The 13,340-nt window shown below is 36.3% G+C and overlaps 1 protein-coding gene across 1 annotated transcript; it reads right to left on the reverse strand.

Moving 5' to 3' along the window:
• Window positions 1–254: 254 nt before the first annotated feature.
• On the reverse strand, window positions 255–12,977 carry LOC107020516 (26S proteasome regulatory subunit 8 homolog A). The gene is made up of 9 exons (XM_015220916.1): window positions 12,603–12,977; window positions 11,688–11,785; window positions 10,360–10,584; window positions 9,868–9,930; window positions 9,618–9,781; window positions 1,558–1,714; window positions 1,364–1,462; window positions 985–1,095; window positions 255–761 (listed from the first exon to the last, which is right to left on the reverse strand). Exons 1-9 carry the CDS (start codon window positions 12,796–12,798, stop codon window positions 621–623), a joined length of 1,254 nt encoding a protein of 417 aa, XP_015076402.1. The 5' UTR covers window positions 12,799–12,977; the 3' UTR covers window positions 255–620.
• Window positions 12,978–13,340: the final 363 nt, after the last annotated feature.

Consider the following 13,340-nt stretch of genomic DNA (forward strand, 5'->3'; position numbering starts at 1 on the left):
ACTCATTTATTTATATTTATTTAATATACAAGTATAGTTTTAATATAATCTTAATACATTTTTGAAATTTCACCTTTTCTTCTACAATGGATTATCACTACCAGATCATCACCGTAACAACAATAGCTTTAACCAACCCAAATGATACATACAGAAAGTGAAAAGGGGAAGCTATTGGAAGGTAAAATATGCTATAGACAGTAATTTAAAAAAAAAATGTACCTACAAAAAAGGTAATAATAAATGTAAAAGAATTCGTATGTAAAATTCCAAACTTCTATAGCCACATAAATGTTAAATTTCAGGACTTGCACAGCCACCATAGAGACCACGAGTTCCACAAGTCTTTTATCTCTTTATTGCTGTCAATTAAAGCGAATATAAGTTAGAAGCCGAGAGTCGAATACTAAAGCTGCGCGGAAAAACACTGGACATTTTTGAATTACAGCTGCGAATGCCCCATACGGCCAAAGAAGATTAAACAGCTTACAGAGAAACATGAAAATATTAAGGGCAAGTCGGAAGCTCCTGGGGTCAAATAAAAGTTCCAAGAACAACAGTAAATATAGACAATCAACTCAGATGTGTATGTGTTTCAGGTCCTTCATATCGACCATCATCTACTTCCACAGCTTTCGCAGTGACATGTTCTTCTCGGTCTCTTTCTTCATTACTTTAGCAACAGCCATCTCAAAATCTTCTTGCGTCACATGCACCCTCCTCTCTCTTAGAGCAAACATCCCTGCTTCCGTACATACGGCCTGCAAATAGTAGATAGAAAGAACAGATCAAGAACAAGCAAAAACATAACATAGCAAGAAATATGCCATTTTGATTCACATCAGCTCCATGTGGAAGATCAAGGCACAGGTGAGATTAGTTGATCATATCAAAAGTTTTCACTGATAAGCTAAATAGGCCACTCAAGATGCACATGAATTTCATTTGCTATAGTATAGCAGAAAGTGCGTGCTATAACCATACCTTAAGTTCAGCCCCAGAAGCACCACTCATCTTCTCAGCAATCTTCTTCAAATCAATCCCCCGCATCAAGTTCATCTTCCTCGAATGAATCTTCAAAATGTCCTGACGAGACTGCACAGTGATCAAAATATAAGTTGATTGAGAATAATCATCAGCATATTCTAAAATAATAACTAAAGGATGAAGCAAGAGGTTCAGTCGCTCCAATGAGGAAGCAGAGAAGGATGACGACTACAGGTTGCTTCTAGTCAAACATAACGGCTACAACTCAGCATATAAATCAACAAGCACAAGCAATCAAAATGAGCAACCCAAGAGTGCATGAAGTAAAAGAATTGACCAGCTTAATTACATATTAAAAACTAAATGAAGCACAGACCTCTTCATTGGGATTTGGAAATTCAATCTTCCTGTCTATCCTTCCTGGTCTAAGGAGTGCTTGATCTAGAATATCTATACGGTTTGTAGCCATCAGAACCTGAAGCAAAAGTAAATCTTATCTCAGCTCCAACCAGTCACATCAAAAAAGTTATACCCAAGCAATATACAATTGAAACAGCATGCTGAGCTTGCCTTGATTTTGTTTGATGCCTCAAATCCATCAAGCTGATTGAGAAGTTCAAGCATTGTCCTCTGCACTTCACTGTCACCATTGCCACTCCCTGATTCCATCCTAGCAGATCCAATGCTGTCTATCTCATCCATAAAAATGATAGAAGGAGCATGTTCCCTGAAATTAAAACAATGCCAGGGCATTAGCGCCAAAGAAAAAATTAAACAGGTTGATCCATAGACCATATAACAAAAGGGGAAACAATTGACAAGATTTCCCCTCACACACAGTCTTAAATTAGGTTAAGGTTGGATTGTATCCCATCTATTACATTGTTTGGTTACTTTGTATAACTTAATCCATGGATTAGTTAACACCATATATTATCTTATTTTAAGACTAGGAATTGGAGGGATAACTAATTCCAGTTTTAACAATCCTGGGATTTATTCAATTTCCTAAATTTCTGTTGTAATTTGATTTCCTTTTTACTTATATTGGAATGGTTATAAATGTTCTTTTTAATTATCCAAATCCCTTTAGTGCAATTTGATGATTTCACTGACATTTTCTTTCTCCATTTTTTTTAATTCAATGTAGTTCGTCGATTAGCCACTTGAACTATTTGTTTTTTTAATAAGCTTTAGGTATTGAACAACTTAAGTAGACTTAAATCTATGTTAAGTTTAAGATATATTTGACCAAAAAAAAATTAGAAATTATATATATTATATATATATATATTTGCATTTTAAATGAAATAGAAAATCCTACAAAAAATAATAATATTGTACAGCGGTTATCTACCTTGATTCAATTACATGAAAAATAAACAATCTCATAATAAGACAATGGTATAATAGAAAATAATTATTTTGTAGAGTTCTAAATCAAACACAAGATTAACTGGGAAACAATGAACCGAACACTTGATAAAAAACAATCCATGCATTACTAATCTCTCCGTTATCTATGTTAGTACCAATCGACTCCTTAATTCATTAAGGGTATTTTTGTAATAACTATATTAGTCTTTCGTCCTAGGCCCCATTTGTTTTCATTAAAGATCAAGATGTCTAAGACCTCATTTGTGTGCACCTAATGGAGGTTAGAATCTTAATCATTCGATTCAGTCCCTTAAGTGAGTTTGGTTTTTAGGACTGAATGATTCAGATTCAGCCAGTTAAGTCTATTTGTTTCTTTTTTCAAAATGCCTCTTAATGGACCTAAAAAGGTCTAAACGGATCAAATTTGCCTTAACACCATTCAGACTTATTTAATAATAAATTATAAAATAATATTGTATCGCCTCTCTCGGCCTTTGCGTTTATTTTGCTCCCACAACTATAAACTCTCCGTTTGTTTCTCAATCAAACACTAATTTTTTCCGCTTGAACTGGTATGTTTTCATAATCTTTACAAGTATTTTTTTATACTAATAATTTTCTTAGGGTGTATTGATGTTTGTCAAGAACACCTGTTGCAATAATATTATTAGTGTATTGATGTTCATCAAGGTTTTTGAGTGAAAAAAATATTATTCAGAATTAAGAATAATAAATATATATACATATTTGAGGTCTCTTATAAGAATTTTGTCTTAGGCCAATAATTTTATCGAGACTCTTTGATCATCAAATTCGTTTGTGAGATAACACTAATGTATTATTGTTGTTGGACTAGTTGGTGACAAAAATAATATAGCTCTTAATATTTTCCATTTCAATCTTCAATTTCAGCTGGAAATTAGTAGTTAAGTTTTACATTAACAAAATATTAGAAAAACCTTCAATCTAGAAATAAATTATTATTTGTTAAAATTTAAGATATTTGAAGATATAAATAAATATTTTAAGTTTGATAAAAACAAAATAGAACTACCTAGACAACATATATAATTTATATTAATAAAAATCAACATAAATTTAATATTAAATAAAGAAGTGAAACATATTTATGCTCTACCATGTGCCTGATCATGTACCCTTTCTCTAAAATAAGTAATAAACTGGATACACTCAAATGATTCTAAGCAAATATATGAAGACATCACCACCCACTTACAATGACACGTATTTATGGAGTTGCTTTGCATTTTAATTCAACAAGATTTTTATAGAAAATTTTACTATTTCTTAGTAAGCAAGCAATATGACCAAGAAATAGAGGCACTTCCCCATGCACTTGTAAATTTACTCAACTTTAAAAAATGCTCTCAGGCACTACCCTGAAATCCCTTCTGGACTTTGGAATCTCATTCCGGTGGAACTGCTCCACCGGTTTTCTCCATTTCTTTTATGTTTTTTAGACATCCTGACCCTCACGGACAGGATGGACAATAGAATTTATTTCTGATCAAGGGGGAAGTCATACGACAGCACCGAGTCGAGATCAAAAGTAGAAACATGGTATGACTGGGTAGATAGTCGGAGATACCAAATGAGGAGAATGATTCTGAGCAAGGGGGCTCTCATATGGATCTGTAGAAGACTTAGCGAAGCATTCAGAATCAAAGGAAACACATAAACCTGGGAATGTAGAGACTGTCACTAATATTTTTCCGTCTTTGAAGTCCAATATGTACGACAGATTTGTATCGTTAATAACTGGTAAAGGAAGGGAGAGGGGAGTTAATTATACTACCAGAAAATGCATTCAATGAGGGGTGAGAGCTTTTAGCAGACAAAATAAATTCTTTCATTAATAAAGACCCAACCACCACAAAGATGTTTAAAAAGTACACAAGGAGGTCGTTCATGCTACAAACAGAAAGAAAGGCTGTTACAAGAAAATTGTCAAAAAAACAAATGGACACAAAAAGAAACAAAGGCCTACACAGAGATGATTGAATTTGCCAGAGAGGAAGTGATAAAGGCCAGAGCTCAACTGGCTGATGTAGATTTGCTAAAGCAGATGCCTAGTGGGGCATTTTTCTAGTAAGGGAGATGCTCCAACCAGATCTGATGTAAGAGATGGGCGCACCAAACCTGCAAATGAGCTCAGGGAATCCTAATCTATGACATGAACAGAGTAACTTTCATGTTTAAGTTCCAATCACGGAAGGAAGTTGAACATGTTCTGATAGGCGAATGGAGAAGACAAGGAGATCATCTAAACTAGCAATGGTGGTCCCCAACAGCAGGGTCCTTTCCAAAGGGCCACAAGTTTGATTGGTTCTGGATTAGAGTTCTAGGACTGCCCCTCCATATGTGGTCTAGCTCGATAATGAAGAAGATAGGAGAGAGATGTGGCAAGTGGATCGAGATGGAAGAGAAAACTGAACTGAAAAACCATCTCCGATGGGTGCAGAGAATGTCAGAGGGCGACGTCTAAGATTCCCCCTTTGGTGGACATAGCTAATGGAGATCTGATTCTCTCTACCAATTTGGGTCGAAACTCCAACTTCCTACCGAAAAATTGAAGAGAGAAACAGGAGAGGAAGGGCAGAATATTTCTCGGGGAAAAAGACATGTGGTAAGCCCTAGTCAGAGATTTGCTCGACAAGACGTGAATAAAGAAAAATGGCAGAAGGGTCCTGCATATCCAGAGGAGAAAGGTCTTTTAGGTGAAAGTAGTCACATGAGGGGTTAGCATGCGGCCCCCACCACCAAGCTTTTAACAAAAACGATCTCAAATGGGGAAAGTCTTTTGGGCCAGAACAAAGGCCTATAAAGAGTCCTGAGCCTTTCATTAAAGGTATCAACAATTGGCCTCTTCCTTATAAAGCCCAAATAATTTCTTAACTATGTTGATCTGATTATATCTTTGGAAGCCAGTGTTCAAGAAACTCGAAGAGACTATCTACAAGCAGGAATACAAATTCAAGAACATGCAGAGCAATTGAGCACACCTGAAAGGGAGGGAGAGTTGACGAAATAAGCATTGAGGAACAAAAAAATTGAACCAATTAACTTTCCTGGGTGATCCAAAACCAAATCAACTTAGAAAAGAAATTGTAACAGACTGTCTGGAGCTATGGCAGACTTCTCACGTTGCATTAATGAGCTAGAACTAACAGACCCCTCTTTATTCGTGGGGTTGTACACTTGGAGAGGTGCAAAAGTTTCACAAATACGTTCAGGATAAACATACTCATTTTCCTCGGATGAGATGTTCACATAGATTAGGCAAAACATTTTCCCTAGTCTAGGATCTGATAATCCCATACAGCTGACATGTGGAGATGAAACCTTCAAAAGGACATTTTAAATTCGAAAACTGGTGGTTAAATGTGGAAGGGTTCAAAGAAAAGGTGCAAGGATGGTGGAGGTCGTTTGAGGTGACTGGAACATCAGATTATATTCTAGCCAAAAAGTTGAGCTTGTTGAATATCAAACTCAAAGAATGGAACAAAGAAAATAAAGGGAACTGGAGGGCAAAGAAGAATCATTGATTAATTAGATCATATTGGAGGTTCAGAAGCAATTCAGGAGAATAGACTTCTAACCGATTATGAACAGCATTTGAAGGTCCATTTGGCTATGGAATATGAGGAAGTGGCTAGAAATGAGGAAGTCCTCTGGAAACAAAAAGATCCAGGGTCCAATGGATCAAAAGTGGCGACAAAAATACTAATTTTTTTCATAAAATGGCCATAGCTCACAAAAGACTCAACAATATTGACCTTAATGATAAATGGAGACCATCCTAACGATCCAGTAGCTATCAAGGATGCAGTAGTTGCTTTCTACCAAAACCTGTACAGGGAAGATGAATGCTGGAGACCAATACTAGGCATTCTGGATGCACAAGAAATAACAACAGAGGAGCAAGAGGGACTAGAAAGGGCTTTTGAAGAGGAGGGGGAGGTGCTGGAAGGGAATTAGGATGTGTGCAGCAGATAAGGATCTTGGGCCAGATGGGTACACTATGGCTTTCTTCCAAGCCTTCTGGGACACAATTAAAGGAGATCTGATCCAAACATTTCACAGGTCCCATTCTCATCAAAGATTTGAAAAAAACTTCAATGCCACCTTGTGGCTTTGATTCCAAAGAAGGTAAGGGGAAATGATTTAAGAGACTTCATACGTATCAGCCTTTTATCAAGACTACAAAATAATAGCAAAAGTATTGTATGAGAGATTAAAGAAAGTGATAAGCAAGTTGATCAATAATCATCAGATGGTTTTTGTCAAAGGGAGACAGATAATGGATATTGCACTTATTGCAAGTTAACTAATTGATACTAGAACAAGAGATGCTATACCGGGGTGATGTGTATTGTATGAGAGATTAAAGAATATGATAAGCAAGTTGATCAATAAATCATCAGATGGTTTTTGTCAAAGGGAGACAGATAATGGATATTGCACTTATTGCAAGTTAACTAATTGATGCTAGAACAAGAGATGCTATACCGGGGTGATGTGTAGGCTGGACAGAGGGAAGGCTTATGACCACCTCAATTGGCACTTTCTAGTAAACACTCTTAGATAGATGGGGTTTGGGGTCAGATGGCTCAAATGGGTTGAATTCCATATTAAAACCACCAGGTTCTCTATTCTGATTAATGGAGAACCTACAGGGTTTTTTCCCGCTGAGAGCGATCTTAGGCAAGGGGACCCCTCACCTTTTCTGTTTACTATTGCCATGGAGGGACTGGATAGTCTGCTGAGAAAGGCTACTATCAACAACTGGATGAGAGGTTTCAGTATGAAAAATAGGCTAATGAATTTATGGAATTAACACACTTATTATATGTAGATGATACAGTGGTGTTATGTGAAGCTGTAGCGGAGCAAATATGTAACCTCAGGGTAATACTGGTGGTTTTTGAGGCATGCTCAGGGTTGAGAGTGAACTGGAGAAAGAGCTGCATTTTTCCGGTCAATAAAGTGCAGGAGATACAGATTCTAGCAGATAGTCTGAAATGCAAGATAGAGAAACTCCCCACAATCTATTTAGGTAAGCCATAGGGTGCCAAACACAAAGCACTCCGCATTTGGGATGGGATAATTGAAAAGACTGAGAAAAAGCTGGCTTTGTGGAAATCACAGTACTTGTCATTGGGAGGGAGAGTTACATCAATTAACTCGGTATTGGACTGCCTACCAACATATATAATGTCTCTCTTCCCCATACCTGGAAAGTGGTTAAGATTCTGGACAAGCTAAGAAGGGACTTTTTGTGGCAAGGGAACAAAACTGAGAAGAGCTTCAACTTGGTGAAGTGGGTTATAGTCCAACATAGCAGGAGTGTGGTGGTTTGGGAATGAGAAACCAAGAGCTTCAAAATAAAAGTCTGATCATTAAGTGGCTTTGGAGTATAACCAAGAAGATCACACTTCATGGAAGGAAGTAATTTTTCATAAATATGGACAGAAGGAACAATGATGCACAAATGAAGCAATTACCACATATCGAGTTGGGGTTTGGAGATCCATTAGCAATCTATGGTTGATATTGAATGCCAACACAAAGGTCAAAGTTGGAGGGTGGGACAAAATCTCCTTCTGGAAAGAGAACTGGAATGATCATGGCACTGTACTTCAATGTTAGTGTATTTTGGATGATAGTGTATTATCATGTCATACTTATGCTAATCAACTTACTTGTAATGTTAGTCCACTATTTGAGGAGTGATTAATGAGCCTCAAGTTAGTGATGGCATTCATCAACTTGGTCATGAACTCATGATGATGAGATCACTGCTAGTTTAGTGTGTACTGGTATTTAAAATGATGGTGAAGTAGCTCTACTTGAAGGGTAAAACTTGTATGATAACCCACTACGGGATGTTGAGAAAGAAGGTGATACTTGTTTTAAAGTTGTTACTTCTTCTTTGAGTGTCCCAATTCTTGATGGTGCTTAATGGTGTTCGTGACTCTAATAGTGAGCTTACATATGACGACACTTCGAATGAAGTTATTTGCGTGACACCTTTCTATATTATCTAGTTGCATATGATGATGCTAGTACTTGTACTAAGGTCAAATCTTAAGTGGGAAGGGAACTTACTGGCGTATTTGGTTGTTCTCTTGACCAAGATGGGTAGATAATCTTTCCTTTCGACCTCGGTAACCCTTTGAATATGTACGCGTCGTCACAGTACAATCTTGGACTAGCCAAGTTCTAAGTGCTTCATGTGGAAGCTTGTCCTTCATGAAAATAGTTGATGCTTGACTATATCACAAGTTTGTGCATCCTTCGCATGTTGGTAGATTTGTTAACCTCTTGTGCTAACCCTCATAATACTGTGAGATCCTTGCTGTTGCTCGTCTTCCCAATGATTTTGTGAGATTTGGACAAAACATTTTCAAGAAAAAGAGAATGATGTAATCCAAGTCTAATCAAAATCTTGGAATAAAGAGTTGAAGCTCACGACCATATTAAAGTAGAAGTACAAGGCTCCAAAGAAAAGACTACACGGAGTAGGGATAAAGAGGCTATCAATGCAAATGGCCCTTCAAATGCAAGCCTCTTGAATAAGAAGACTTAAAAAGATCACTAGTTCATTAAGGATATTTTTGTAATAACAATCATTAGTCTTTAGTCTTAGCCTAGTCAGGGTATAAATACTACATTAAGTCATTTTATAAGGTATATTATGTTGGATGATATGAATATTCACTTGTATAATGATTCTCTTGAGAAAGTTAGGGCATAAGGCCATTGTTGCTTGATGTTACTTGATAGATTGCTTGCAAGAGGAAATCATTCATCTCGAGGGTTCATCCTATAGGTTAGGTGCTTGAGTTGGTTCAATTAATTGGAGGTTTTAGCTTTCTATAGCTATTTTTGCCAATTAATTTTTATCTAATGTTTTGATTTTCTATCCTTTATCTATTGTTTATTTGTTGCTTCTTGTTCGTTTGTATTTCACATTTCAATATTGTATCAAGAGTCTAGATCCATTATGAACTCTCAGTTTGGTCCTACTTTTGTTCTATTTTGTTACTAAAAAAATGAAAAAGAAGAAAAAAGCCGGTCAACAGTAACCTAAGAGCAAGTCAAAATCTCCTACAGAAAGCCAATTCAAGTGTACTAAGCCAGCACCTTGACCAAGAAATGGTTTCAGTATTTAATTTAAGATAATAGATCAGAAACATGTTACCGTTGGGTTCTCAAAATTAAGAACTAACCTGGCCATAACAAAAAGTTCTCTCACCATTCGAGAACCTTCTCCAATATATTTCTGCACTAGTTCGGAACCAGAGACCCTAATGAAGGTACAATCAGTGTGATGTGCAACTGCCCTAGCCAACAATGTTTTCCCAGTTCCTGGAGGTCCATAGAGCAGTACTCCCTGTCATTCATAAAAGAGGAATCCAATCAAGATCTTCATAGATGCTGATAATAAACTGAAGGCGGACTTCGCAAAGCTGAATATACCTTTGGCTGAGCTATTCCAAGAGACTCAAATAACTCAGGATGCTTTATAGGAAGCTCAATAACCTAATGTGTAATAGATTCAAAGTTAAACAAATTATACAATTACTATATAAGAAATTAAGAGATTGAGTTAACAAGACAGATCAAGAAAACACGAAATAAAATAAAAAAATAGAGATCCTCGTATATAATAAAGTATCTTCCGCCCCCTTCCACAACTATTTCGATTTCCTATCGGGCTCTCCAAGGTCCAGTCATTATAAAATGGATTAATAATAGAAAATTTTGATTTGTAGTAGAAGGTAATTGCGAAGTCTTGATAGCCCCTCGAGCATTCGAATATTTACTTGAAAGCTAAGCCTAAATATGCAATGCTAGGATATTTACAATTTTTTCTAAAAACACCCAGACCAAAACAAGTATCAACAGTCTGCTTTCTCTGCTTCTGCTAGCGAATCATTCGGCAGGTTATATCAACAGAAGAATATGTACCTCTTTAATCTCCTTGATCTGCTGGTCAAGACCACCAATCATGTCATAAGTGGAATCTGGCACTTTCTCAACTTTCATGAGGTTGACCAATGGATCAACTTTGCTGGGCAAAATTAGATGAAGAACATAGCTATCATTGCGCAGGGCAACTCTAGTTGATGGAGTGATCTTTGTAATGTCAATGTTTTTGCCAATATCAACAACATATTTGCCTTCAGGATGAACCTAGAATATAACACAAAGATAAGTATTAAATAAAAGGATGAGAAGAAAGGAATATCAAATAAAAAGTAGAAATATTTTATGCGAATACCATGGTTCAAATATTTGTACTAGAGAATCTTGCAAATCTAGAAAAAGCATAAATTAATTCATTGTATCACTTGTTGCTGAAAGACTAACAGAACTATTCTCATAGTAAAGGACAAGTTGGAAACCATGACATGCTAAATGAGGGTAAAATGAAATTGACATCATAAATGGCAACACATATAAAAACTGTCATTTTTTTGATATAACATAGACCAACTTTGTCATGTAAGAGAAGGAGTCAAAACTATCAGACACCTCAAAATGAAGAGTGCAAAACTAATACGACAAGACAAAATTGGTAGACGGAAGAGTCTAATGGGTTCCATATACAAAAAGGTATTCAACTGAGAAGGTTAGCATAGTAGGCTATCAACCAAGGATACAAAGATGAAAGTACAACATTCTACCACAGCATACAACCAATTCGACACTCTATTACAGCCTGGTGACCAAATGAGACATGCTTTCTTACAAACTAAGTTGTGTGGAATCTTCACTTCCGATGCCACACCCGTGTCGATACAACATAGGTGTGGGATCCATACCGGATATGGTCAATTGATTTGGATACTGTGACCAAAATCAATCAAGAATTTTGATACAGATACATTGGTTTCTGAAATCAAAACAAAAGCTAGGGTGAAATCAAAATTAGGCATATGTTTTTTATCGTTAGAAGATATTTGTATTAAAAAGTCCGCAACCACATACATTTGAATTTGTATAATCACAAATTAAAACTTGCTCTAAAATTTGTACATTCCTTTCAAATAGTCCACCATTATTTAGGCATAATTTATAATTGTATTTAGGATATTTAACCATTTTAAGTCAAATCCCCGCACTCATATCAATACCTAAACCCTTACCCTGCATCTCAATATTTAGGTCATGAAGGATCTGGCCTCAAGATACGCACACATATTGGACATACGCACCCAGCAACTTAGTTACAAATGGGTAGGAAAACTTAATAAGGAATTCAATGATAACTAAAAAGATGTGGACACACTTACTTTGACTAGAACCTTTGACTTCCCCATTACTTTAACAACTTCACCAACATATGAACCAGGCTCCTGAAGCAATTGTAATTCCTCTTTTAGCATTCTCACTGCGAAATAGACATTAAGGAGAAGCTTATGAGCCCATACACAATTCAAATTACAATTGAAAAATAATGCAGAAAATGCCATTGGTCATCAAGACGCAATTTTAGTACATTCCTCAGCAAGAGTAGAACAAATGTGAGAGAAACACCACGATCAATTTATTCAAGAAACACAAAAACTTTAACTAAGCCAACAAGATCCCTAAACCGATGAAAACCAGGCAAATAAGAATGAACCTGTGGTTAAAAACACATGATATGTTTGGGAAGCCAGACCATTACGACCTCTACACAGTAACTATCACTCTTCCCTTTATCAACTTAAGCTTTGATGGTCAGAGTTAACTACTAGTAGGAGATATTAGGCATTCAATCGAATAGTTGAACAGTGTGCCAGCTGGGTTATTAACCTCATCAAAGTCAAAGATACGTTGGGTCTCTATGCATTCTAACATAAGTAAGAAATTCATCTAGTTGTCAGAGGAGGAATGGACTCCTTGCTCATCTCTAATGTTGGACTATCATAATGGAACAACAATTTTTATGGTGATCGATAGCACGGCATAAGTTTTGATTCTAAAAATTGAACCCATTTACCTTCAATCTATTATCAATTCAATTCCTTAAGTTCAATATATTAGCAACCTTCTTACACTAAGATCTCTGTATCAAAGAAGGGAACTTTACCTCAAATACTGGACCATAAACAGCATGAAAAAGTAGTACATAACAAAGAAACGGATAAAGACTAGGGTTGCACTATAAAACGTGAAAAATGTTCTGTTAAGAAGTAAGGTTTTCCAGATTTAGTTAATCAGACCTTTAGAATTGAGTTCGTTCCTCTGGGCTTCAAGGCGATTAAGATTGTGAGTCTTTACGCGGACTTGGAGCTGGAGATCATGGATGTGCTGCATATAGTACTGTCTCAGCCCTTCCCCTTGCTTTGTTGGTTTGGCCGAACAGGCTTCCTCTCTCTCCATATCGCTCCTGCTCTTCTCAACATCAACTGATGCCATTTTTGCAGATAGGTTTTGAAGAAATCGCTGTGATTTGCGTCGTCCGGACTAATTGGGTTTGGCACTGAGAGAAGAATATAGCGCAGCAATTGGAATTTCCCGTATCGGTTTGGGGATTTTAAAGCTCGTTTCTTGTTGGAAGGGAAAACAATACATGGGGATAGCAATGGGGGTCCTGGATTGGTGGGTTTGATTTGATTTTTTTACTTTAAAAAATTAATATTATATTTCCTTCATTTCATAAAGAATATCTGGTTTGACTTGATACGGAGTTTAAGAATATAAAGAACACTTTTGTATCTTTTTGTCTTAAATTGAAGTTAGATTAAATGTACAAAATTGTCATTTGATCTTGGGGGTCGAGGGGTAGGGTTGAAAAAATGAATTTTTGAAGTTGAAAATATTTTTAAAAAACAAATTTAAATTATTTTTTTGGGTTTTGGGGTGGTATGGGGTGGGATGGAGGGGGTCGAGGGTAGGGGCGAAAAATGAAATTTTAAAGTTGAAAACATTTTTTTAAAATAAACTTAATCTTTTTAGAT

The sequence above is a fragment of the Solanum pennellii genome, chromosome 5 (genome assembly GCF_001406875.1).
Source record: "Solanum pennellii chromosome 5, SPENNV200".
Classification (NCBI taxonomy): domain Eukaryota; kingdom Viridiplantae; phylum Streptophyta; class Magnoliopsida; order Solanales; family Solanaceae; genus Solanum; species Solanum pennellii.

Bases quoted from the DNA above. Each gene is read 5' to 3' on its own strand.
- LOC107020516 (XM_015220916.1), bottom strand. From the start codon at position 12,798: ATGGCATCAGTTGATGTTGAGAAGAGCAGGAGCGATATGGAGAGAGAG. The intron at 9,782-9,867 runs GTATATTCAGCT...TATGAATGACAG, and splicing joins TTGGAATAGCTCAGCCAAAG to GGAGTACTGCTCTATGGACC. The intron at 1,463-1,557 runs GCAAGCTCAGCA...CTTTTGCTTCAG, and splicing joins AGGCATCAAACAAAATCAAG to GTTCTGATGGCTACAAACCG.